The sequence below is a fragment of the Myotis brandtii genome, unplaced genomic scaffold (genome assembly GCF_000412655.1).
Source record: "Myotis brandtii unplaced genomic scaffold, ASM41265v1 scaffold17, whole genome shotgun sequence".
NCBI classification, from domain to species: domain Eukaryota; kingdom Metazoa; phylum Chordata; class Mammalia; order Chiroptera; family Vespertilionidae; genus Myotis; species Myotis brandtii.
Window position 1 is genome coordinate 2,290,941 of NW_005356259.1, and position 20,170 is coordinate 2,311,110.

A 20,170-nucleotide genomic window follows, 5' to 3' on the forward strand; every position below is an offset into this window, starting at 1 on the left:
GAGGGGTCTCAGACTGCGAGAGGACACAGGCCGGGCTGAGGGACCCCCCCCTCCCTCCCGAGTGCACAAATTTTTGTGCACCGGGCCTCTAGTATATATATAAAAGGCTAATATGCAAAGTGTCCCCTTGGGAGTTCGACCAGGAGACCGGGAGTTTGATCGCTTGCTATGACGTGCGCTGACCACCAGGAGGTGGTGCGGAATGAAGGAAGGCCCCGGCCGGCAGCCAGAAGGCCCAAATTGGCCCTGATCGCCGGCCAGGTCCAGGCCTCTAGTTGTATATAAACTGCCTTTAAGAGTGGCTGGCACATGGTAAGTAGGTAACAGGCATTGTGATTAATACTTTTCAGATGAGAAAACTGAGCCATAAGGAAGTGAGATAACCTGCTGACAACCACACAGCAGGTAAGTGCTGGAGTCCTGAACAGTAATCAGGGCCATCTGTCTCCAAGCCCTGGCAAGCACTTTGCATACCACCTCACCACAGTATGATAGCTAATGAAGCTGGCTGTTTTGTTTTTCAGATTTCTTTGTAGAAATAGGACATAGGGTATGTAAAATGGGGTCAGAAGTGGGTTATAGAAAGAATGACAGTCTGTATAGATGGAGGCCAGTGGTACTCAAACTTCACTGCACAAGTTCAGAGCTCTTGATGCTCAGGCCACATCCAAGAACAATTAAGTCCAGCATCATGGGAGGTGGGGCCCTGGCATCAGTAGTTAGAAAGCTCCCCAAGTGATTCCAGTCTGCAGCAAGCTTGAGGACAGACAGATCAGAATCAGCTGAAGAACTTGTCAAATGCAAACTGTTGGGCCTCACCCCCACAGTCTCAGACTCAGTAGATATGGGATAAGGGCCCGAGAATTTACATTTCTAACAAACTTCATGAGTGATGCTGATGCTGCTGTTCCAGGCAAAACACTGAGAACTACTGCCCTAGACAATCAAGATTTCTCTCTGCATCCATGTGCCTGCTGAATGAGTCTGAGGAGCCAAAATCTAGTAAGAGGATGAATTATGGTGAGGTAAAGGGGATCCAAGTATCCCAGCATGGGGCCTAGGAACCCACAGTGGGAGTCGGAAATAAAACACTTTCTCCACCTGACAACTTATTTCCTAAGGCTAATTCAAATAATGAATGAGGGTGTACTCTTTAATGCTCATCTTTGGCAGTTTTAATCAAATTAGTGTCTCATCATTCCAATGCATCTATTCCAGTAGAAGCAACAATATTTTACCCAACACCGACCTTTCAATGAAGGAGACTGGATTTTGTTTTCAAGTCAAAATCAACTTACCATTATTCATTTAAAAATGTTTTCTAGTAAATGGATGAGCAGATATTTATCAGGCAAACAATGAAAGCAGGAATTACAATCTTAATTTGTCATTAGATTTTAGGTTCCATGAGAGCAGGGACCATGTCTGTTTTACTTACAACTTTATATCCAGAGCAAGTGCAGTGCCTGTTACACAGTAAACATTCAATACCTGCATGAGGGTCAAAGGAAAGGAGGAAGGAAGCATTCAGAGCAGAATGCAAGGAAGGCAAAAAACAGTCAATGGGGAAAGGGGTTAAATAAACGAGGCATGTGGCCCACTGGCCGAAAGTTTGACATGCTTGAGGGTATGGTCCATCATAAAAAGATAATAGTCATGGATCTTTATGTATTGTACAGAGTAACATGGAAATATTAAAAAGAACTTTTAAGCATAAATGAGGAAAATGCTAGAAGCTCAATAGTAGTAGACCTTTTTGAGTCACTGTATTCAACATCTGCTCTTACATTCAGCGTTCTGTTAAACTCTCTTGTTGGTTAATTGACTTGATCTGTAAATCTTGGTCAGTACATAGAGGAGTAGCACTCACTTTAACTTAGAGTCGTAACCCGAATATAGTCATAAGTGAATGCTGGGTTTTAATCTCATCGGCATGCTTTATGATTTTTTATTTTGTATAGTACCTTACTCTTTCCTTTGTAGTTTATCTTTTGCAACATGAATTATATTTTATTTCTATGCTTTTAATTCACCTGCCATACATACCAACTTGCAGTTTCTATGCTTTATGGAAGGTATAGTTCTATTTCTAATTCCACTTATAAATACCTCTCAGCTTTAAAGTACACATTGAGCCCATGACTAATTATCAGTACGAGAGTGAAACAGTACTTATTAACGTCCTCTCTTGAGGTTAAAAAATTAATATATTTACTATTTTTCTCCTTACTACTCCTAATACTTACTGTTTTAAAAAAAATTATTTAGGATTTTCTCCATGTTTATAAATACTAAACTAGTGTTTATCTTCTCTTAAAATTTTTTTATTGCAACTACATTCTATTCAGTAAACAAATTTTCAACAGTTAAGAATTAAATCTACACAACTGATTTCAATGTTCACAATGATTCCTTTTGAATTCTCCTTTCTTGCTCTCTGTTTTTATTCACTTCTTTCTTGGCTAGAGAATACTTGTAAGTCAACTTTTCATGATTGTATATAAATGACATATTTTCTAAGCCCTTCTAAATTTGAGAATGTCTTTCTGATTTCTTCAGGCGTATACAGCTAAGAATTTCTCAGTCACAAACATTTCTCCTAAAAATTTGTTGGCACATGGTCTTCATCTTACGGAGCTGTCTATGCCTGACTTGACTTTTTATTTCTTTGTAGAAAACTATTTTCCTCTTATTAAAATGCCTGCCAGAACTTTTCTTTACTCTTGAAATTCAAAAATATCACACAGATATGTTTAGATTACAGCTATTTTCATTATTTTTTCCTGAAACGTGGTAAACCCTTTTAATCTTCTATTTATATCTATGAATACTGTTTGTGTTCCATTTGTTTTTAAGCCCTCTGCAGAAATGCCAACTACCATGCTCTGGTAATTATTTCCCATTTCCATATCTAACATCTCTTAATTTTTATCTCTCAATATAGCTACATATATATTATTTTTAATAAAACAATCGTTTATATTTATCAAGGACTCACCATATGCCAGGCACATGGCTTATTTAAATGAATCTTCATAAGAAAACTTTTTAAGATGGATTCTGTTATTTCCCATTTTGAAGTTGAGAAACTTGAAGCTCAAGAAGATACAATTACATGTTCAAGGTCATATAGCTTTAAGTGATGGAGTTATGAGGGGAAAAGGGTCAATATGATTTTAGATCCTTTGCTCTTAACCACTATGCTTACTAAGAAGAATATGATATATATCATGAAACAGATAAGACTTTATGATACCAACAAATGCAAAGTAAATATTTTCCCATAAAATCTATGCCAGCAACAGAATTCAATGTTTCTGTTCTAATCAGAGGATTTTCATATAACCTGCCCCCAAAATACTCAACTATGGCATTTCCCAGCATGATGGACAAGAGATTTGGTAAAACCTGGGATAACAGGTTTTGAGTGATTGAGGGTTCCTCAATGTGGCTCCACCCACATCCATTGTTTCTGCTACATGGCAGAGCAGTGTCTAGGCCAGTGATGGCGAACCTTTTGAGCTCGGCGTGTCAGCATTTTGAAAAACCCTAACTTAACTCTGGTGCCGTGTCACATATAGAAATTTTTTGATATTTGCAACCATAGTAAAACAAAGACTTATATTTTTGATATTTATTTTATATATTTAAATGCCATTTAACAAAGAAAAATCAACCAAAAAAATGAGTTCGCGTGTCACCTCTCATAGGTTCGCCATCACTGGTCTAGGCTAAGAAGCCCTTTTCCCACTATTTCTATTTTCCCTAAGTTCAAGTTGGATCTACACATTTACATGAAACTTTGCGACTTCCTCCCAGATAGTTTGGTGGCTTTCTGCTTTATCAGATCTTGTCCTAAAAGCATTAACTACAGGAAAGTTCATTAGTCAGTGTATCTATTATACTACCCTCCTCCTTGGATGTCCTGCTTCCTCACTGCCAGTTTGGACAATTTAAATAGCTGACTTATCCAAGATTTAAAAGAAAAGAAGCACTTTGTTATTTCAGAGGTGGTACTAGCCTCTTAGAATAAGGGAGTGACACTCTTTTCATGCTCAAGAAAACATCAAAAATGGACAGGCACACTTTAAACTCACAAGGTAAATTCCCTCGTGTTGGCAGTTTGCTCTGGTTCAAAGGGGTCTGCCCTAAGGAAGGCCCAGGAAGCGTGGACTAGTCACCAAGATTACATTGAATTCCCTGAGAGACCAATTTGGAGACCTGGCTCCATCTTGTAATGGTACCAGGGACCTGCCAATCAATCTAGATTTCCAAGCTTGCCCTAGAAGTGAACCTGGTTGGACTGAAGTTGGCAGGAAACAGCAAGGTCTGTATCTCCAGGCCATTCAGCACTATTTCTTTCAAAATTTCTGTGCTAAGTTTATAAAATTAAAGTCAGCAATCTCACCTGATCTGACTAATTCCTGTTTCAGAATTTAGGAGTAATACATTGAAATATGTGTTGGAATATTTAAGAATTGAACCACAAGCATAAAAAAAACCAAACATTAACTGAACTCTTAGAAAAACTCAATTAAGAAAAAATGAAAAGGCAAATCACAGACTGGGAGAAAATATTCAAGGTCTACATATACATCAATAGACTGGTATAACGGATATATGAAAAACTCATAGGTGATTGCGGGGTAGGGGGTGTGGAGGTGAAAGAGGGCATAGAGGGGATACATGGTGATGAAAAAAGTAAAATAAAATAATAAATAGGAAAAAGAAGTCTCACACCAAACTCTTAGACAAGATTTGAAAAGATATTTCACTGAAGAAGATATACTGGTGGCCAAAAAGCACATTAAAAGATGCAAATATGCCCAGTTGGCATGGCTCAGTGTTTGAGTGTCTACCTATGAACCAGGAGGTCCCAGGTTCGACTTCGATCAAGGGCACATGCCCGGGTTTTCAGGCTCAATCCCCAGTAGGGGGCATGCAGGAGGCAGCTGATCAGTGATTCTCATCATTGATGTTTCTATCTTTCCCTCTCCCTCTCCCTTCCTCTCTGAAATCAATAAAAAAGATTCAAATTAATGTCAGTTACAAAATAGTGATGGGGATGTAAAGTACAGCATAAGAAATATAGTCAATTGTGCCACAAAAGCACAGCCAAGGGTTCGGTGAGCCTGAGGAGGGGTGGTGAAGGATTAAAGAAAAGACAGACAAAGAGAATATAGCTGGGGCTCAGTGGACCTCCTGTGCCTGGATGAGGCCATAGAGAAGGATCCAGCCAGCAAGCTGAGGCTTTATTTTATAGTCAGAGAAAAACAAGGTAGTGGTCAACATAGTTACAATGTTCTTGTGAGTTTCACTTGTTTTGGCAGCACTTGCTGCACCTCCCACAGCCTATTAGCTACCTAGGAAGGATCTAGGGGGTGGCCATAAGGTCAAGCTTAATTAAGATAAGAGGGCTCTGCCCTCTAAGCTGGGACTTGTTTGTGGCTCTGCCACAGGTCAATCCGAGGCTTAACTCTAGAGCCACTCCCTACAGTCAATAATATTGTGGTAACTATGTATGTTGCCAGGTGGGTACTGGATATAGTGGGGGGAATCACTTTGCTATACACCTGGGACCAATGCAAGATAATACTGAAAATAAACTGTAATTGAAAATTTTTTGAAAATATTTTAAAGATGCAAATTAAAACAAGATACCGGCATACATCCATTAAAAGGTTATAATCAAAGGCAATGCTAAGTGTGAACAGAGATGTAAAGTGGAATTCTCATACATTGCTGGTAGGAATGTAAAACAGTACAGCCATTTTAGAAAACACCTTAACAATTTTAAAGAAGCTAAACATGCACTTAACCTATGTCCAAAAAATTCCATTCTGAGATATTTACCCAAGAAGAGTTAAAACATGTCAACGCAAAGACTTGTACAGGAATGCTCATAGCAGCTTAATTCATAATAGCTAAAACCTGGAAGCAACATAAATGCTCAAGTGGTAGCAAATGTAGCACATCCATACAATGGAATACTATTCAGCAATGAAAAGAAATGGACTACTGATTAACAATTATTTTCATAAATCGAAAAAACATGATCTGCAAAAGAGACATAAGACAACATGCTGAATATTTCAACTCTCTGAAATTTGAGAAAATGTCAACTGATCTATAAAGACAGGAAGTCATGGTTGCCTGGGTCAAGGGTGAGGGGAACCACTATAGAGGGGCAGGAGGAAAGTTTTGGGGGTGGTAGAGTCTATCTCAACTGTATACTTGAAATGAGTGCATTTTATTATATGAAAATTATAACCCAATAGAGCTGATATTTTTAAAAGACTAGGCTGAAAGGAAATTTCATTTGGGTAAGTTCCAAATTTTAGGGCAGTTCTGTGTCCACTTAACTTTCACAAGATGGAATTTTTACAAGAACTGAAGAAGCCACGGGCAAGTAAACTCTAGGTTTCTCAGTGAAAGGCAAATAAAATCGTAGCTATTTTTATTGTAAAGACAGGAAAATTTAGGAAGCATTAGTTTTTTTTTAATATGCGGATTTGTCCTACTCAGAGGTTATGTAACACTAAGGAAGACACTGCCGACAATTTGGAGTGGAAGTGAAATGTGTAACAGTCACTGTTTTGCCAACTGTCATAGAAAATGGGGAGGGTCAACTTATGTTAATTGACCCAGGTCCTCACAGGTGCAAGCTGATTCTTCAGAAAAGCCAATGGATGGTGTTAAGTATTCCAAGCAATGAGGTTTCTGTCATTACTTTAAAAATTGATTCCAAAGAATAAAAAAATACTCCGATGAAGAGATGCTTTCCCAAGCATTCAATTTGAAATGCTCCTTTCCTTAAATTCTTCCTTTTCCTCCTACCTACGTGTCCCTTTGTGAGACATCAAGACCTGATATCCCTCCTTTTCCTATAAGGAATGGAGCTATATGTCTCCCTCCACAGATAAGCAGGGAAATAATACATTTTAACAATTAAGTGTGTTTTGCAAGAGGTAATCAGCATCTTACAGCGCCCCATGATCCCTCTCAGTCATCTTTCCTAGGGATGGTTTAAACCAGGCACCTGAGAGGATGCTAGTGAGTCAGCAAATTCTTGCCTTCTGTCCTGATTAAGCAGGGTATGGAACTTTACAAGATGTCACTATTAATTCAGTATTCTGCCACTCACAGCAGTTTGGGATATTTTCAACCTTCCTGCAGTCCCAACAAAGTTAGTTGGGAACTGAAAACCATCCAGATAGTTGGGGAAATGTAGCCAATTTGTGATTTTGTGTTTTTGACCTCACCAACAAAACATCCAACAGGAAAATTAAGATTTATATTATATCATATATCAAAATTTTAAAGTCATAACATGAGTATACTGCATACCAACAACAATGCTTTGCAGGACTCCTAGAACTTTCAAGAAAAAATCTATATATTCTGAATTGTAGATGTATAAATTTTATTGGTGAAATGACTAAAATATTTCACCATATATTCTAGCAATGAGGAGGAGTGTAGCCACGTCTCCCCTGCCAGCCCAGAGTAATAGAAATTGGCCTGCAGACACTTGGCCAACTTTACTGCCTTCTTGATGTCCACCAAGGAGTATGTTTCAACAAAAGCTTTCATAGATCAAAAATTCATTCTCACAAAGCAACTTTTCACAACCTCCAGCCAGTTCAGCCTCATCTCATCATCATGACAATCTACATTCAAGACAAGTAGCAGGGATATTACCAGGAGAATCAAAAGAAGAAAACTTCCAGTGTTATCCTTGCCCCTACTGGAAAGATGGCCGACTTCAGAGACCTCATCTAGCATCTCCCTTCCTGTGGGCTCTGGGCATTTGATGATATACTAAAAAGTTCTACATGAAAACTTCCTTACACTTTATTCATTGACATTATCTACCTGAAAATATTTACTTTTACTTGTGTATAGTCAGTTTTTCACACTAAAATGTAAATTTAATAAGAATAGGGTTTTGATCTTGTTGAACACCTCCCATTCTACACCCCCCTCCCCAGAACCTAAGACAGAGGCTGACACATAAATATGTCAATAAACTATGTGTTGAATGATTGGATTAATCAATGAATAGTTGATTTTGTGCTGTACTTACATCCTGCCACCAACAGTATTGTTTGTGTCCTTTCCCACATCCAAAATCATGAATCCTATATATTAATCAGTAGTTCCCAAACTTTAATCTGCATAAGGATCACCCCATGTGCTATAAAGATTCATATTCCTAGGCCAAGCCCTATAGATTCAGATTCAGTAGTGTAGGGATAGCACCCAAGAATCTGCCTTTTAGCTAGTATTCCAGATGATTCTGGAGCCCTTTGGGGAATAGTGAGCTAGGGGGTAAATGATGGAAACAGTTTAATATGGAAAATGAGTGCAGGTAGCTACGATAATAGTAAGAGAATGCCAGATGCTAGAGAACTGTAATAATACAGTCCCTGGAAAATAAAGTGGCATAGAGGTTGGTCCCCAGAGACCCATTATTGAAGTGGATGATCCAGGATAGTGTCTGTGAGGTTTCCTTTGCACCCATTGTTTCTACCAAATTTATTTTTCTGGGATCAAATCTTGCAAATCTAAATGCTGTCAAAATTTCATTCTTCTGTGAACTCTTGACCAATAAGAAATGTAACCGTGTGTAATTTTGAGTCTTGTTAGTTTTATGTTACTTTGATTACTTTCATCAAGTCCAATTTTTCCCAGGCCAAGTTTTACAAATTTCAATTTTACCAAACAGATTTGGTTTTGCAACCGGTTTGCCAAACATATCAAATTTTACCTGTGCAGTATTTATCATCTTCATCTTTACTTTGCATTATTATTTGTATAGATGAAATTCATTATGAACAGAATTTAAAATCAACTAATAGTCCGTATTTATTGTTTGAAGCAAATAGCATTAATAAGGCAAATAAATATTTATCTGAATGACAGGTGGAGTCAAAACATTCTGCTCTCAATTCTACTAGTTCGTTGAAGATGCAAAAAACACACACACCAATTTCCTGATTATCATGTGCCTAGCACTGTGCTAGGACCTAGTGACACAAAAAACACACAAAGTCTGTACTATGTGGCTCACCGTCTGGTGAAGGAACCCATACTTCCAGTGGGCTCCAAAATTATTTGCAATAACAGCAGTCCCTTTGACGCCCTTCACGTGTTACCAAAACCATCCATCAAGGCAGGGCTCTCTCTGTGTGTGTTTCTAACACCCCAGGAACACCTACATAGTACTTCCTGTGCTGCATCTTAATTTCCATTTTTATATGTGTCTTCCACCCTCCATCCCTAGTCTGCAAAGAAACTTTAACATCCATTCATAGATAACAGAGTTATCATCCAAATCAACAAATATTCAAGACATGTTTCTTTCCAGATTGGGAGTTGAAAGGTAGGCAGGATATAACACACCATCAATAAATAAAAAGCAAAAATAATTTCAGAAATATTAAAAACATATATAATACTTTAGAATCAAGTGTTTCCTAGTTTCATCCAACTAAAAATTCATTTCATTTATCTCAAAATTTTTCCTGAAATGTGACAGCTGCTGTGCAAATAAGTAAAGAACGACTTTTTTCCTGTTATTTCCAAGTAAAATTCCATCACCCGTTGTCTTGAAAAATTTGCTTAAAGAAAAATGTACCAAATGGATACACTATTCCATTAGATATTTGGTGGAAAGGGCTAGTAGTCAAGTAAGTAGAACATGTTGGGTTAACAAAGTTCACCAGCATTATTTATTGTGGGACTTCTCAGAACCTATACTAATGTTCATGTGCTTTATGAATCTTTAGTAGAGACCTAGGATATGCAGCATTTCAAAAACTTATTTGCCTATGAAACTGCTTTTTTTTTAAAGTATCTCTTGGGAAAACTTTGGGAAATTCATGTTTAAGCCATAGACATTTTCCTTTCCTTAGAAGTATGGTCAATGACAGGCACCAAGTTTTTGTTTTGATTAATTTATTATCCCACCATTCACTGGATGATGTATAATAAAATCACAACCAGCTGATCCTAAATATAGAATTCGAACAGAATCCTGGGAACATTAAAGTCACAGATGAATCAAGAACTATACTAATACCAAGATGCAAGTACCAGATTTACTGCCCCTGTTGGTCCCAAATCAACATCATATATTCAGAACTGCAACCCTGAATTTCAGTCTCACAGGCTCCCTGACCAGAAAATGACAAGAGCCTAAAAGTTAACGTATATGTAAGAAAGTAGCTTCCTCACCAGCACGCAGGCTGTTAGAGGCTGGATTATGTTGTGGGTGGACATGTACCTCCGGCTACCAGACTGAAGTCATGGTTAGGTCCTAACAACTGCAGCTGAATTTGGACTGTTTTTAATGGCTGCTTGGAATAGCAGCAAATTACCAACCAAGAGGCAACAGTTCCTAAAGGGCTAGATTATTCTTAAATGGGCTGTAACTTTCACTGAAAAGAAAAACAAATTAGCCGGCCATTAACAATCCACCCACCTAAAAATGTTATCCTCTCTGAAGTTCCCAATGTGAAGTGAGATCATCTGGGTCCAGACTTTTGGTCTGCATAAATCTGTCATGGAAAATATATATCTCCTACATGCATATTCATACAATGGGGGAACACTCATAGGTTATGTATGCTATGTGCATATCCCAGACAGTTCACATTTTGTTGGTGGTATTATTATTGTTGCAACACTATTTGTTTATGTGAAATTATGGACTTATATATTCTTTTTTCTTTTTTTCTTCTTTTTTGTGCCTCAACAAGGATTTATTTATTTATTTATTTATTTTACATAAAAAAATTGCTGAATGAAAGTAGCCCAGAGCTGGTATTTCAGCAACGACCCAGGCTCCTACTAGCTTTTTGCTCCCTGTCCTTAGGGGATGAGTTCCAGCCATCACATTCAAGTTTTAGGCAGGAAGAAGGGAGAAGGTGAGGAAGGACTCCATCTGTCACGTGAACCCCCTTTTAAAGGATCTTTCCTAAAAGTCTCTCCCAACATCATTCACTCACATGCCATAAAACTATCTATCCTTGTGTGCTATGAAAGCTAGGAAATACCTTTTGTCTGGCCAATTGTCCTCAATAACACTGGGGAAGTGAGTAAGGAAGCAAGGAAGAATGGATACTGGTGGGCAACTTGCAGTCCCTATCAGAGCCACTGCTCAGGCAGGAGAGATCACTATCAAAACCTCAACCATGGTCCTAACCGGTTTGGCTTAGTGGATAGAGTGTCGGCCTGTGGATTGAAAGGTCCCCGGTTCGATTCCGTTGCAGGCACATCCCCAGTAGGAGGTGTGCAGGGGACAGCTGATCGATGTTTCTCTCTCATCGATGTTTCTAACTCTCTATCCCTCTCCCTTCCTATCTGTAAAAAAATCAATAAAATATATATTTTAAAAAAACAAAAAACCTCAACCATGGACTGCAGGGAAGAAATCCTGTGAGAGGGGGCCAACAGTCCACTGGCATTTGCAACCAAAGCCTGTTTGGTACTTCTCAGCCCTCCTCTAGGTTTTCCACTTCCACCTGCGGTAAGGCGGGAGACGGGGACTGGGACGTGTTTTTAATACACATTCCTAGCTGTTGTTGTTTTTATTTCTGTAATTTAAAAAAGCAATCCTGTGCTTGTTAGACGGGAAGGAAACCCCTTGGGAGTTCATCTCCCAGTTCCAGCCCTAGGCTCACCAATGTTCCAGCCCATTCTCCCAGGAATCTGAGCCGCCTTCCCCCTGGTCAGAGACCCTCTCCCCAGTGACTGAGGGTGGGAGGGAGGGACTCAACGACTGTCTTGGGGCGCTGACTCAAGGAAGCTAGCCAACAGCTGTGTGCGCTGAGTACAACTTGGAGCAGACTGTGCGGGTGGGGCTCAGACTGAGCAGGTCCCTGTCGCCTCTCCTACTTCACAGGACACAAAAATGGCAAAGAGCCTGGGCTGCCTGACCCCAGAAGGGGCTGACACGTCAGCCACAGTCAACTATTAGGACTGTCCTCTGGACTTGGCTGAGCAAGCCTCTGGGGACACAGAATATAGACATCTAATTACATCAGCTCCTCCTCAAATGTAAGCCCCCCTCCCCCCGCAGGCAGTTTGCCCTCGAGCCTGAGGCGCAGCAGGGGACTCAGAGCCTAACCCCGTCCAGCCCTCAAGCCACTAGAAACACTGTGCACTAACAGATGGAAGAGGCTCCTTCATGCTCAGAAAGCAACAGCTACAGGTGAAATGCTGCAGTTACACGAAGTGGCCTAGATCTCCTAACAGCTGCCTTCCAAGGTTGGGCCAAGTCCAGACATCGGGCTGATGCAAGACCAGAAAGAGAACTTCTCCCTGTGGAGGAAGTTCTAAATCCAGCTATGGAGGCCTTACACAACACCCCACCTGGTCAGCCACTGGAGGGCGCCACAAGAGCAGCTGGTGGGACAGAGAGGCTGCCCCATGGCCACAGCTTCTCCAGGGCTCCAAGCTCTGTGGGCTCCTACCAACCAGCTCCCACTGCCCCTTCGTGCTGTGGGGACAATGGCTCCCTGCTATCTTGTCCCTGACCTCTGTCTGCTCCATCCCTGAAAAGTCCTGCATTAAACTCTCTCTAGTTAAACCCTCGGCAGAAGGAAAACACCAAACCTGATGTCACAAGACCTTTAGTTGACATGCACCCCACCTGGCCTTGCCCCCGTGTGGGGTAAATGATAATAAATACACATCTACACAATACAGTTATGTACAAACCACTTCTCTTCAATCAACAGGCAGCAATCTTCTCACCCAACAGACCTGTATCATCATAGATGTCACCATGCTATTGAAGGCCCTGGACTGAATGCGGTCTTCTGAGTTATAGAAGGGGTTACACATCAATCTGTGTGGGAGTTGTGCAGCTTCTGGAACATACTTCGGATCTCGTCACGAAGTGCTGTGTTGGAAGAATCCATCACCATAACAAACTTCACCTTGGAGTTGGTCACATAGCCACATACCTGTAGTTTTCTGTGTGGTACAGCAGGCCCAGGTTAGCTCCCTCTGGTCCACCAGGGCCTTCCCCATTGCAGAGATCTTCTCATCCACCACGTCCAGGGACGTGTGCACCATGTAGTGGAACTTCAGCTCATTCTCCGTGGGGACACTCCTTGGCGATCACCGCCAGGCACACCGCCATCTTGGGAGGCCCCTTATATATTCTTATAAGTATCCCAAATTTCCACTTTCAAATTCTAAGCATAAGAGCACCATACAGCCGACTGAGGATTATGTATCCATGTTGTATAGCATCCACATTGTGACTTACTGGATAAAAAGAAAATTATCTAATTTCTCAGTCAGAGAAAGTCATGGTAATATCAACACTCCAGAATTTGCAAGTTAATCAATGAACAAGTCCAAAGTGAAAACAGTGAACTACATTCTGAAACTTGGGGAACTAGAAAGCAATTAAAAAACAGGAAAGACATAATCAACTAGAAAACACAGACTGAACCTTGCCCAAGGCAAGAGGCTTGTAGACACCCTGCTTGCAGTCAGTTCTTTCTGCTCACCAGCATGTCCTGACTCTCATTTTATTTCTTTGTTGCTGCTTTTACCAAGGCCCCATCCCCCACCTCCTCTCCCCACTCCCAGCCTCAGCATCCCCGTCCACTTCCCAGACATGGTGTGAGTGTGCACATGTGTGTATGTGTGCATGTGTGTATTGTTTTGTTTTGCTTTTCTTTGCATAGCTTTTCCACAGACCAACAGTTCTATGGTTCCCATGACGATACCTCACACCTTTCAAAAGAAACTGGACAGAGGTTTTAACCAAAAGGAAAATGTTATTCAAATCCAAATTGTCCTGCTGAGGAAAATAAAGTGCAGGATCCACAGCAATTGCTTGGTGAAACCTCCTAATTCAGCCTCCTAAATTCCAGGGTGCACCTAAGTCACGCACACACCCCATTAATGAGCTGACAGCTTCATTCCACACTGCTCTCTACTGATAAACAACCTTAGCAAGAGCACTAGATGCCCAATGAAAGGAAAGCTGGGTTCATAGGCAAGAAACAATAGCCAAAGAATAACAGTGACAGATTCTCAGTGCTTCCGGGCAAAAGCTTAAAGTTCAGAAGCACAAGAAGAAAGCAAGCCTGGGGTATATAGCTACTTCTAGTTAAAGGACCATTACATACATGCAATTTTTATCCTGTGTCTTTAGGTAAAATAATAATAAGATTACTATGAGATACTCCCCCTCCTTAAATCCCAGTAATCCCTCAGCAACAGCCACTTTTATCTGCAAGTCACACATAATTTTATTTACCTGGGTAGCCCAAAACAATACAAATAAACCAAAATACACACACTTTTTTTTACTAATACTGCATGAATAGATCTAGAATTTCCAAGTTGGAAAACACACATCCATTATACTGATGTTTCCAAATCCACTCATTTTAGCTTCTGTCATCAATAAGACTGTAGTCTCCCTCTTCTGCCTGCTTAAAATCTGATCATTTGTGTCCCCAAGCCATCAACAGCCCATTTTATCTGACCCAATATTAATACCAGATAGGAGTCAAAACTGAATCCCATCTTAAGACACAGAAGCTTAAGTGTAACAACATACTAATTCTTTAATTTAAAAATGGGAGAAAAAGAAAGGTGTGCACTCAGGGTACAAGTTCAATGCAAAGCATCTAATTCCTAAGCTGTAAATAAAAGGATTGCGCTGACATTTATAGCCCATAAGATAAGCCCCTCAGAACTCAACACCAAAAATGGTTCTAATAATCAAATGCATTATTTGTATGCAGTAAAAGTAGAAACTGTATAAAATCTCTCAAAAATAAGAACACCTCTCTGGTATTTTAGTTTGATCGTGAGAACCCAGCTAAATCACCCCAATATAAGTAATCCACAAACTCCACGGCAAAATTAAACCACTTCTCAGATAAAGTTTAACAGCAGAATAATGGAGCAAGAGGGCCCCATGCAGTCCAGACTTCATTACATTCGGAAAACATGCTCAGGACACTCATAATTAAGCTATAAAGTACTGTCATAAATACATAATTAACAACCATCCACACTTAGCAAAATAAATGGAAAGAAAAGCCCTATATTCGGCAGTGCTGGCTGTTTGATTTATTTGTTTTCTCTTTGCTGGCTATTTTACAAAATTCAGTAATCTGCAAATGGGCTCACCCATCTCTAATACAAATTAGCTGGGTTCTCATTTCTGTTTCATTTTCCCTGTATTATATTTACTGAATTTCTAGGAATGACTCTATATCAAGAATGTGGCCAAAACCATAACCATAAAATGTATTCATATAGGCAAGCAGAAGGAGATAACTTTATATTAAAATGATAGCAGAAACCCTTCCTATGGAAGTAGAAGGCACAGCTGGTATAGTTAGGGAAATTACCCCTTATTTGTGAAGCCAGTTGTGAAGAGAGCAAAGGAAAGCCCTCAATGGGGTGCTTGGCAAGATAAACTAGGTCGCTTCCTCTGAATGAGACGAGAGCTGCACATGCCAACCTGGTCTACGGCCCAGTCACTGTAGAATTTTTTCCCGACTGCATCTTTTGCCATCATCCTGGATAACGTTCAGCTGAATTTACTTCTATAAAGATTGATTGAGCATCTCTATGTGCCCGACGAATACTAAGCGCTAGGATATCAAAATAAGGCTCATTGGACTCAAGTCCAGCACTCTGTCTCCCTCTTCTACAACCTTCTCAAAAAGAGAATGCAATTCCTACTCCATTTCAACCACTCGCAGGTATTAGTACATCTTTTCTGGGTATTGTTTTACCTCCTGCATGTCCCAAACTTCCTTTCTTCCCATGCTAGTCTGCTTTGCCCTGCACTGCTCTACTCCAGTCTTCAGTGGAAAGGGAAAGTGTGGCCCAGCCTGGGTGGCTCAGTGGTTGAGTATTGACCTATGAACCAGGAGTCATGGTTCGATTCCCCGTCAGGGCACATGACTGGGTTGTGGGCTCGATCCCCAGTGGGGGGCGTGCAGGAGGCAGCCAGTCAATGATTCTCTCTCATCGTTGATGTTTCTCTCTCTCTCTCTCCCTCTTTGAAATCAAATATATATTTTTTTAAAGATGGGGGTAGGGAGAAAGTGTGCTCTCAAAACCAGAGGGGAGCTGACTTATATAGACAGAAGTCCCCACCCCTGGTCCCCAATTGGTTCATCCTCATGCAAATGAGGACTCCAAATCCTCACATTTTGATTGGTCCAAAAGTCACTGTTCTGATTAGTCAGAATGGAGCTGCTTTGATTGATTCAGTGAAGAAGCTAATGGGATATATGCACGCAGCTCCAATTGAATGTGGAAAGCTCAGTAGGACTCCTATTGGTTGAAATAGGATCCCAGGAATTTCTTTATAAGAGCTGGTTCAGTGCAGAAGGAAGTATTTCACTTCAGGCTTCTCCCTGAAGTGCAGTTTTCATGGGAGTTCCCTGTGTAGAAATGGCTGCTAGGATTTGTTTTTATTGTTGTTTTTATTTGTTTATATTTTTGTGTTGTTGTTAATCCTCATCAGAGTGGGGAGGTGGAGACATTGATGTGATAGAGACACATCAATTTGTTGCCCCCCAGCCCGTGCCCCAACCAAGAATCAAACCCAGGACCCTTTAGTGTGCGGCTGACACTCTAACCACTGAGTAACATTGGCCAGGACTATTTTAGCCCAGTTAGCCACTGGAAGCCCTTTTTAGTGGTATCTTCTTTCTCAGTGTTCACACTACAGTACCCAACTTAGGAGGAACTCACCCCCATGGTAAACGCCGGGGTGGCACTTCCATGACCCTGAGGGTGAGTGCCAGTGGTGCCTCAATTACCTCATCCTAGAGCCAGCACTGCCATATAACATTGCCCCATCAGCCTGGATCCCCAAGTACGGATGGTATCAACATGAAGCCACCCTGCCAGCCACATGGACATGTAATGAAAGAAGTAAGTTGTGGTTAAATCACTGAGGTTCTAGGAGTTGTTACTGCAGCAATAACCTCCTCACATACAGCCATCTTCCAACATTACAAATTAGAAACAACTTAAATTTTAATCCTCACATTTTGGTTGGTCCAAAAGTCACTGTCCTGATTGGTCAGAATGGAGCTGCTTTGATCGGTGAAAAAGCTAATGGGCATATAGCGGGCAGCTCTGACTGAATGTGGAAAGCTTCAGTCCTATTAGGAGGCAATTACATTCTTTTATAGCACAGAGGAAAGAGCATGAGCTTTCCTTCTGCTAGACAGACCCGGATCTGTATTCTAGCCCTAACACTTACTAAGTGACTTGATGTAATTTATACTAACTCCTCAGTTATCATTGTTAAATATTACTAAATATATCCTTCCACACTTTTTTTCAGAATTAAACAAAACTACTTAGGCAAAGCTCCTGGCACAACATTTGACCACAAAGCCTGGCAATGGGTCATTTTTATCATTTAGTGCAGTGATTCCCAAAGTGGGCGCTACCGCCCCCTGGTAGGCGCTGCAGCGATCCAGGGGGGCAGTGATGGCCACAGGTGTATTTGGGGGTGATGAGTAACTGCTATTAAAATTTTTAAAAAATTAATTTCCAGGGGCTGAGTAATATTTTTTCTGGAAAGGGGGCGGTAGGCCAAATAAGTTTGGGAACCACTGATTTAATGAGTTCACTAATTCCAACCTCCTTTGGAAGGACAACCTGAGGCTTAATTTTACACAGTGCCTCAGAGGGTCCCCACAGATGGAGCCCGGTTGTCCACAGGTTACCCATCCCAGAAATACATCCACCATTGGCTTTTCCCTTTCATTTTCCTACTCTCCCTGCTTCCTCACTTTTATTTTTCAGAGGCATCTGCCCAAAGTCATCTATTTTAAAAATCAAGACATTTATATATCTTGAAATCACAATGGTCTCTCTCATTACTCCAAGATTTTCTTGCTACTTTGGCCCCATTACAAACATGCATTTAATCGTCAAATCTAAATTGTTTTAGTAGAAACCTATTTTGTGAGTCAGAAATGAAGATCATTACCTCCAGACCCTCTGTGTGTTATTAATAATATCTTATACTTTTGTGGCACCTTTCCTTGAGAAGCACAAAATGCTGCCTATACATTATCTCATTAATTCTCATGGCAGCCCATGAGGTAGCAGAAGGCCACGGGCTGTTATTACCCATCTCACCCTTTCCCCTTAGTGTTCACTCTCAAATGGAAAAGTTCAAAAGCAATTTAAAAATTAAAGCTGCTTTACCAAAATCAATCATGAGAGATTTTCCAGATGCTATTTAGAATGTACCTTAAGAATGTACAACAGTTATTCCAGGCCCTTCATGACAACACAGATTAAAGTAACAACAAAAATCAATAGAAATCTATAAATGAAATCAATATGTTCTGCAAGAAGGCTCCTGAAACAATGGAAACAAAGCTACTCTGTTTTCCTACCAGCCCAAAAAGAGAATGACATTATCATGGCTTAGAGGAGAGGTTGGCAAACTTTTTCTGCAAAGAACCAGATAGAAAATATTTGAGGCGTTGTGGGCCATATGGTGACTGTTGCAACTATACAACTCTGCTTTTGTAGCACAAAAGCAGCCACAAATAATACATAAATGAACCAGCGTGGGTGGGTTCCAATAAAACTTTATTTATGGGCATTGACATTGAATTTGATATTATTTTCAGATGTCATGAAATATTCTTTTGTTTTTTTCACCACACACACACAAGAAAGTAAAAATCATTCCTAGCTCAGTTTTTGTGCAAAAGGCAAGAGGTATTTGGCCAGCAGGCTATAGTTACCCGATCATTAGCTTAGAGGCCAAAATGGGGATTTTTGAATCTTCAAAGCATATGGACCTCCACATTTTCACCCTCTGAAGTCTTTCTGCAAATTATTTCCTTGTGTACATCTCAGGCAAAAATGCATGTAAATGTATATACACACACAGGAATGAAAGCACTTAATTAAAAAAAAATCCACTGTGGCAATCAACCTTCCCTACAGCTGAAAACACAATGAATAGAAAGCCTGGATTTTATCAGCAAGTCTGTCACTGCATGTATATTTCAGGGCCTGCCGATCCATCCTCAGCAAACACAGAAATAGGGGGCTCGTCTTCAAGTCCAGTTAGCTCAACCCTGGTCTCCCTCTGCCCCTCCCATTCTCCGAGATGTTCCTGGATACCTTCACCTGATTAATTCAATAAACACGCATTCAGGTCTTGCTCTATGCCAGGCCCTGTGCCAGGCATCATAAAGTATGACAAGTGTGACTACAGACATATGGGCAGTGTACAGTGAGCACAGAGAAGGCATGGTGAACTGTGGAACAGGATACTCGGAGGCAGGCTCCAAAGCCGGGGCTATGCTTAAACTGTGTTTTCTAAGAGAACAAAAACGCTTTACGTGAATTTCTTGCCATTGTCCAGGTTTTCTTATGTGGAAACTTCGCTGGATCACCCTGTGTTCTTTAAAACTGTAGGTATTTTCTGGTGACCAGCTGCTATGGTCTGAATGTTAATGTTCCCTCGAAATTCATATATTGAAATTCTAAACCAAGGTGATGGTAATTGAAGGTGAGGCCTCTGGGAGGTGCTCAAATCATGAGACTGGAGCCCTCAGGAATGGGATTAGTGCACTGAAAAAAAAGACCCCAAGACCTTCCTAGTCCCTTCCACCACATAAGGACACAAGGAAAAGTCTGTGACCATGAAGAGAACCCTCACCCAACCATGCTGGCACCCCCATCTCAGATTTCTAGCCTCCAGAATTGTGAGCAATAAACGTCTGTGTTTATAAATACCCAGTCTGTGGTATTTTGTTATGGCAGCTCAAACAGACTCAGACATTAGCTCTGTGGCTAAAAATCCTAAAAACCCTTGTTTGCAAGGAGCAATGGAAAATGACAAGGTTTGAGGATCAGATTGTCCTGGGTTTGAAGTCAACCCTGTCACTTACTCTCTATGTGACCTTGGGCAAGTTAGTCACCTTTCTGAAGGTCAGTTTTATGATATAACACATACCTCACAAAATTGTTTTAAAAAAATGAAATCATGCCCTGGCTGGTTTTGCTCAGTGGATAGAGCAGCCGTGGGCAAACGACGGCCCGCGGTTTGAAATGAATAAAACTAAAAAAAAAAAAAAGACCGTACCCTTTTATGTAATGATGTTTACTTTGCATTTATATT

The 20,170-nt window shown here is 40.5% G+C and overlaps 2 protein-coding genes across 4 annotated transcripts in view; both read right to left on the minus strand.

The window, feature by feature from the left end:
* Window positions 1-20,170, minus strand: part of LHFPL3 (lipoma HMGIC fusion partner-like 3) — a 475,460-nt gene that overhangs the window by 429,822 nt on the left and 25,468 nt on the right. The window lies entirely within an intron of this gene.
* TRAPPC2L (trafficking protein particle complex 2-like) lies at window positions 12,623-13,153 on the minus strand. The gene is given in 5 exon segments (XM_014536954.1): window positions 12,623-12,854; window positions 12,857-12,976; window positions 12,979-13,008; window positions 13,011-13,120; window positions 13,122-13,153. Coding segments are annotated over 5 exon segments (411 nt in total). The 3' UTR covers window positions 12,623-12,735.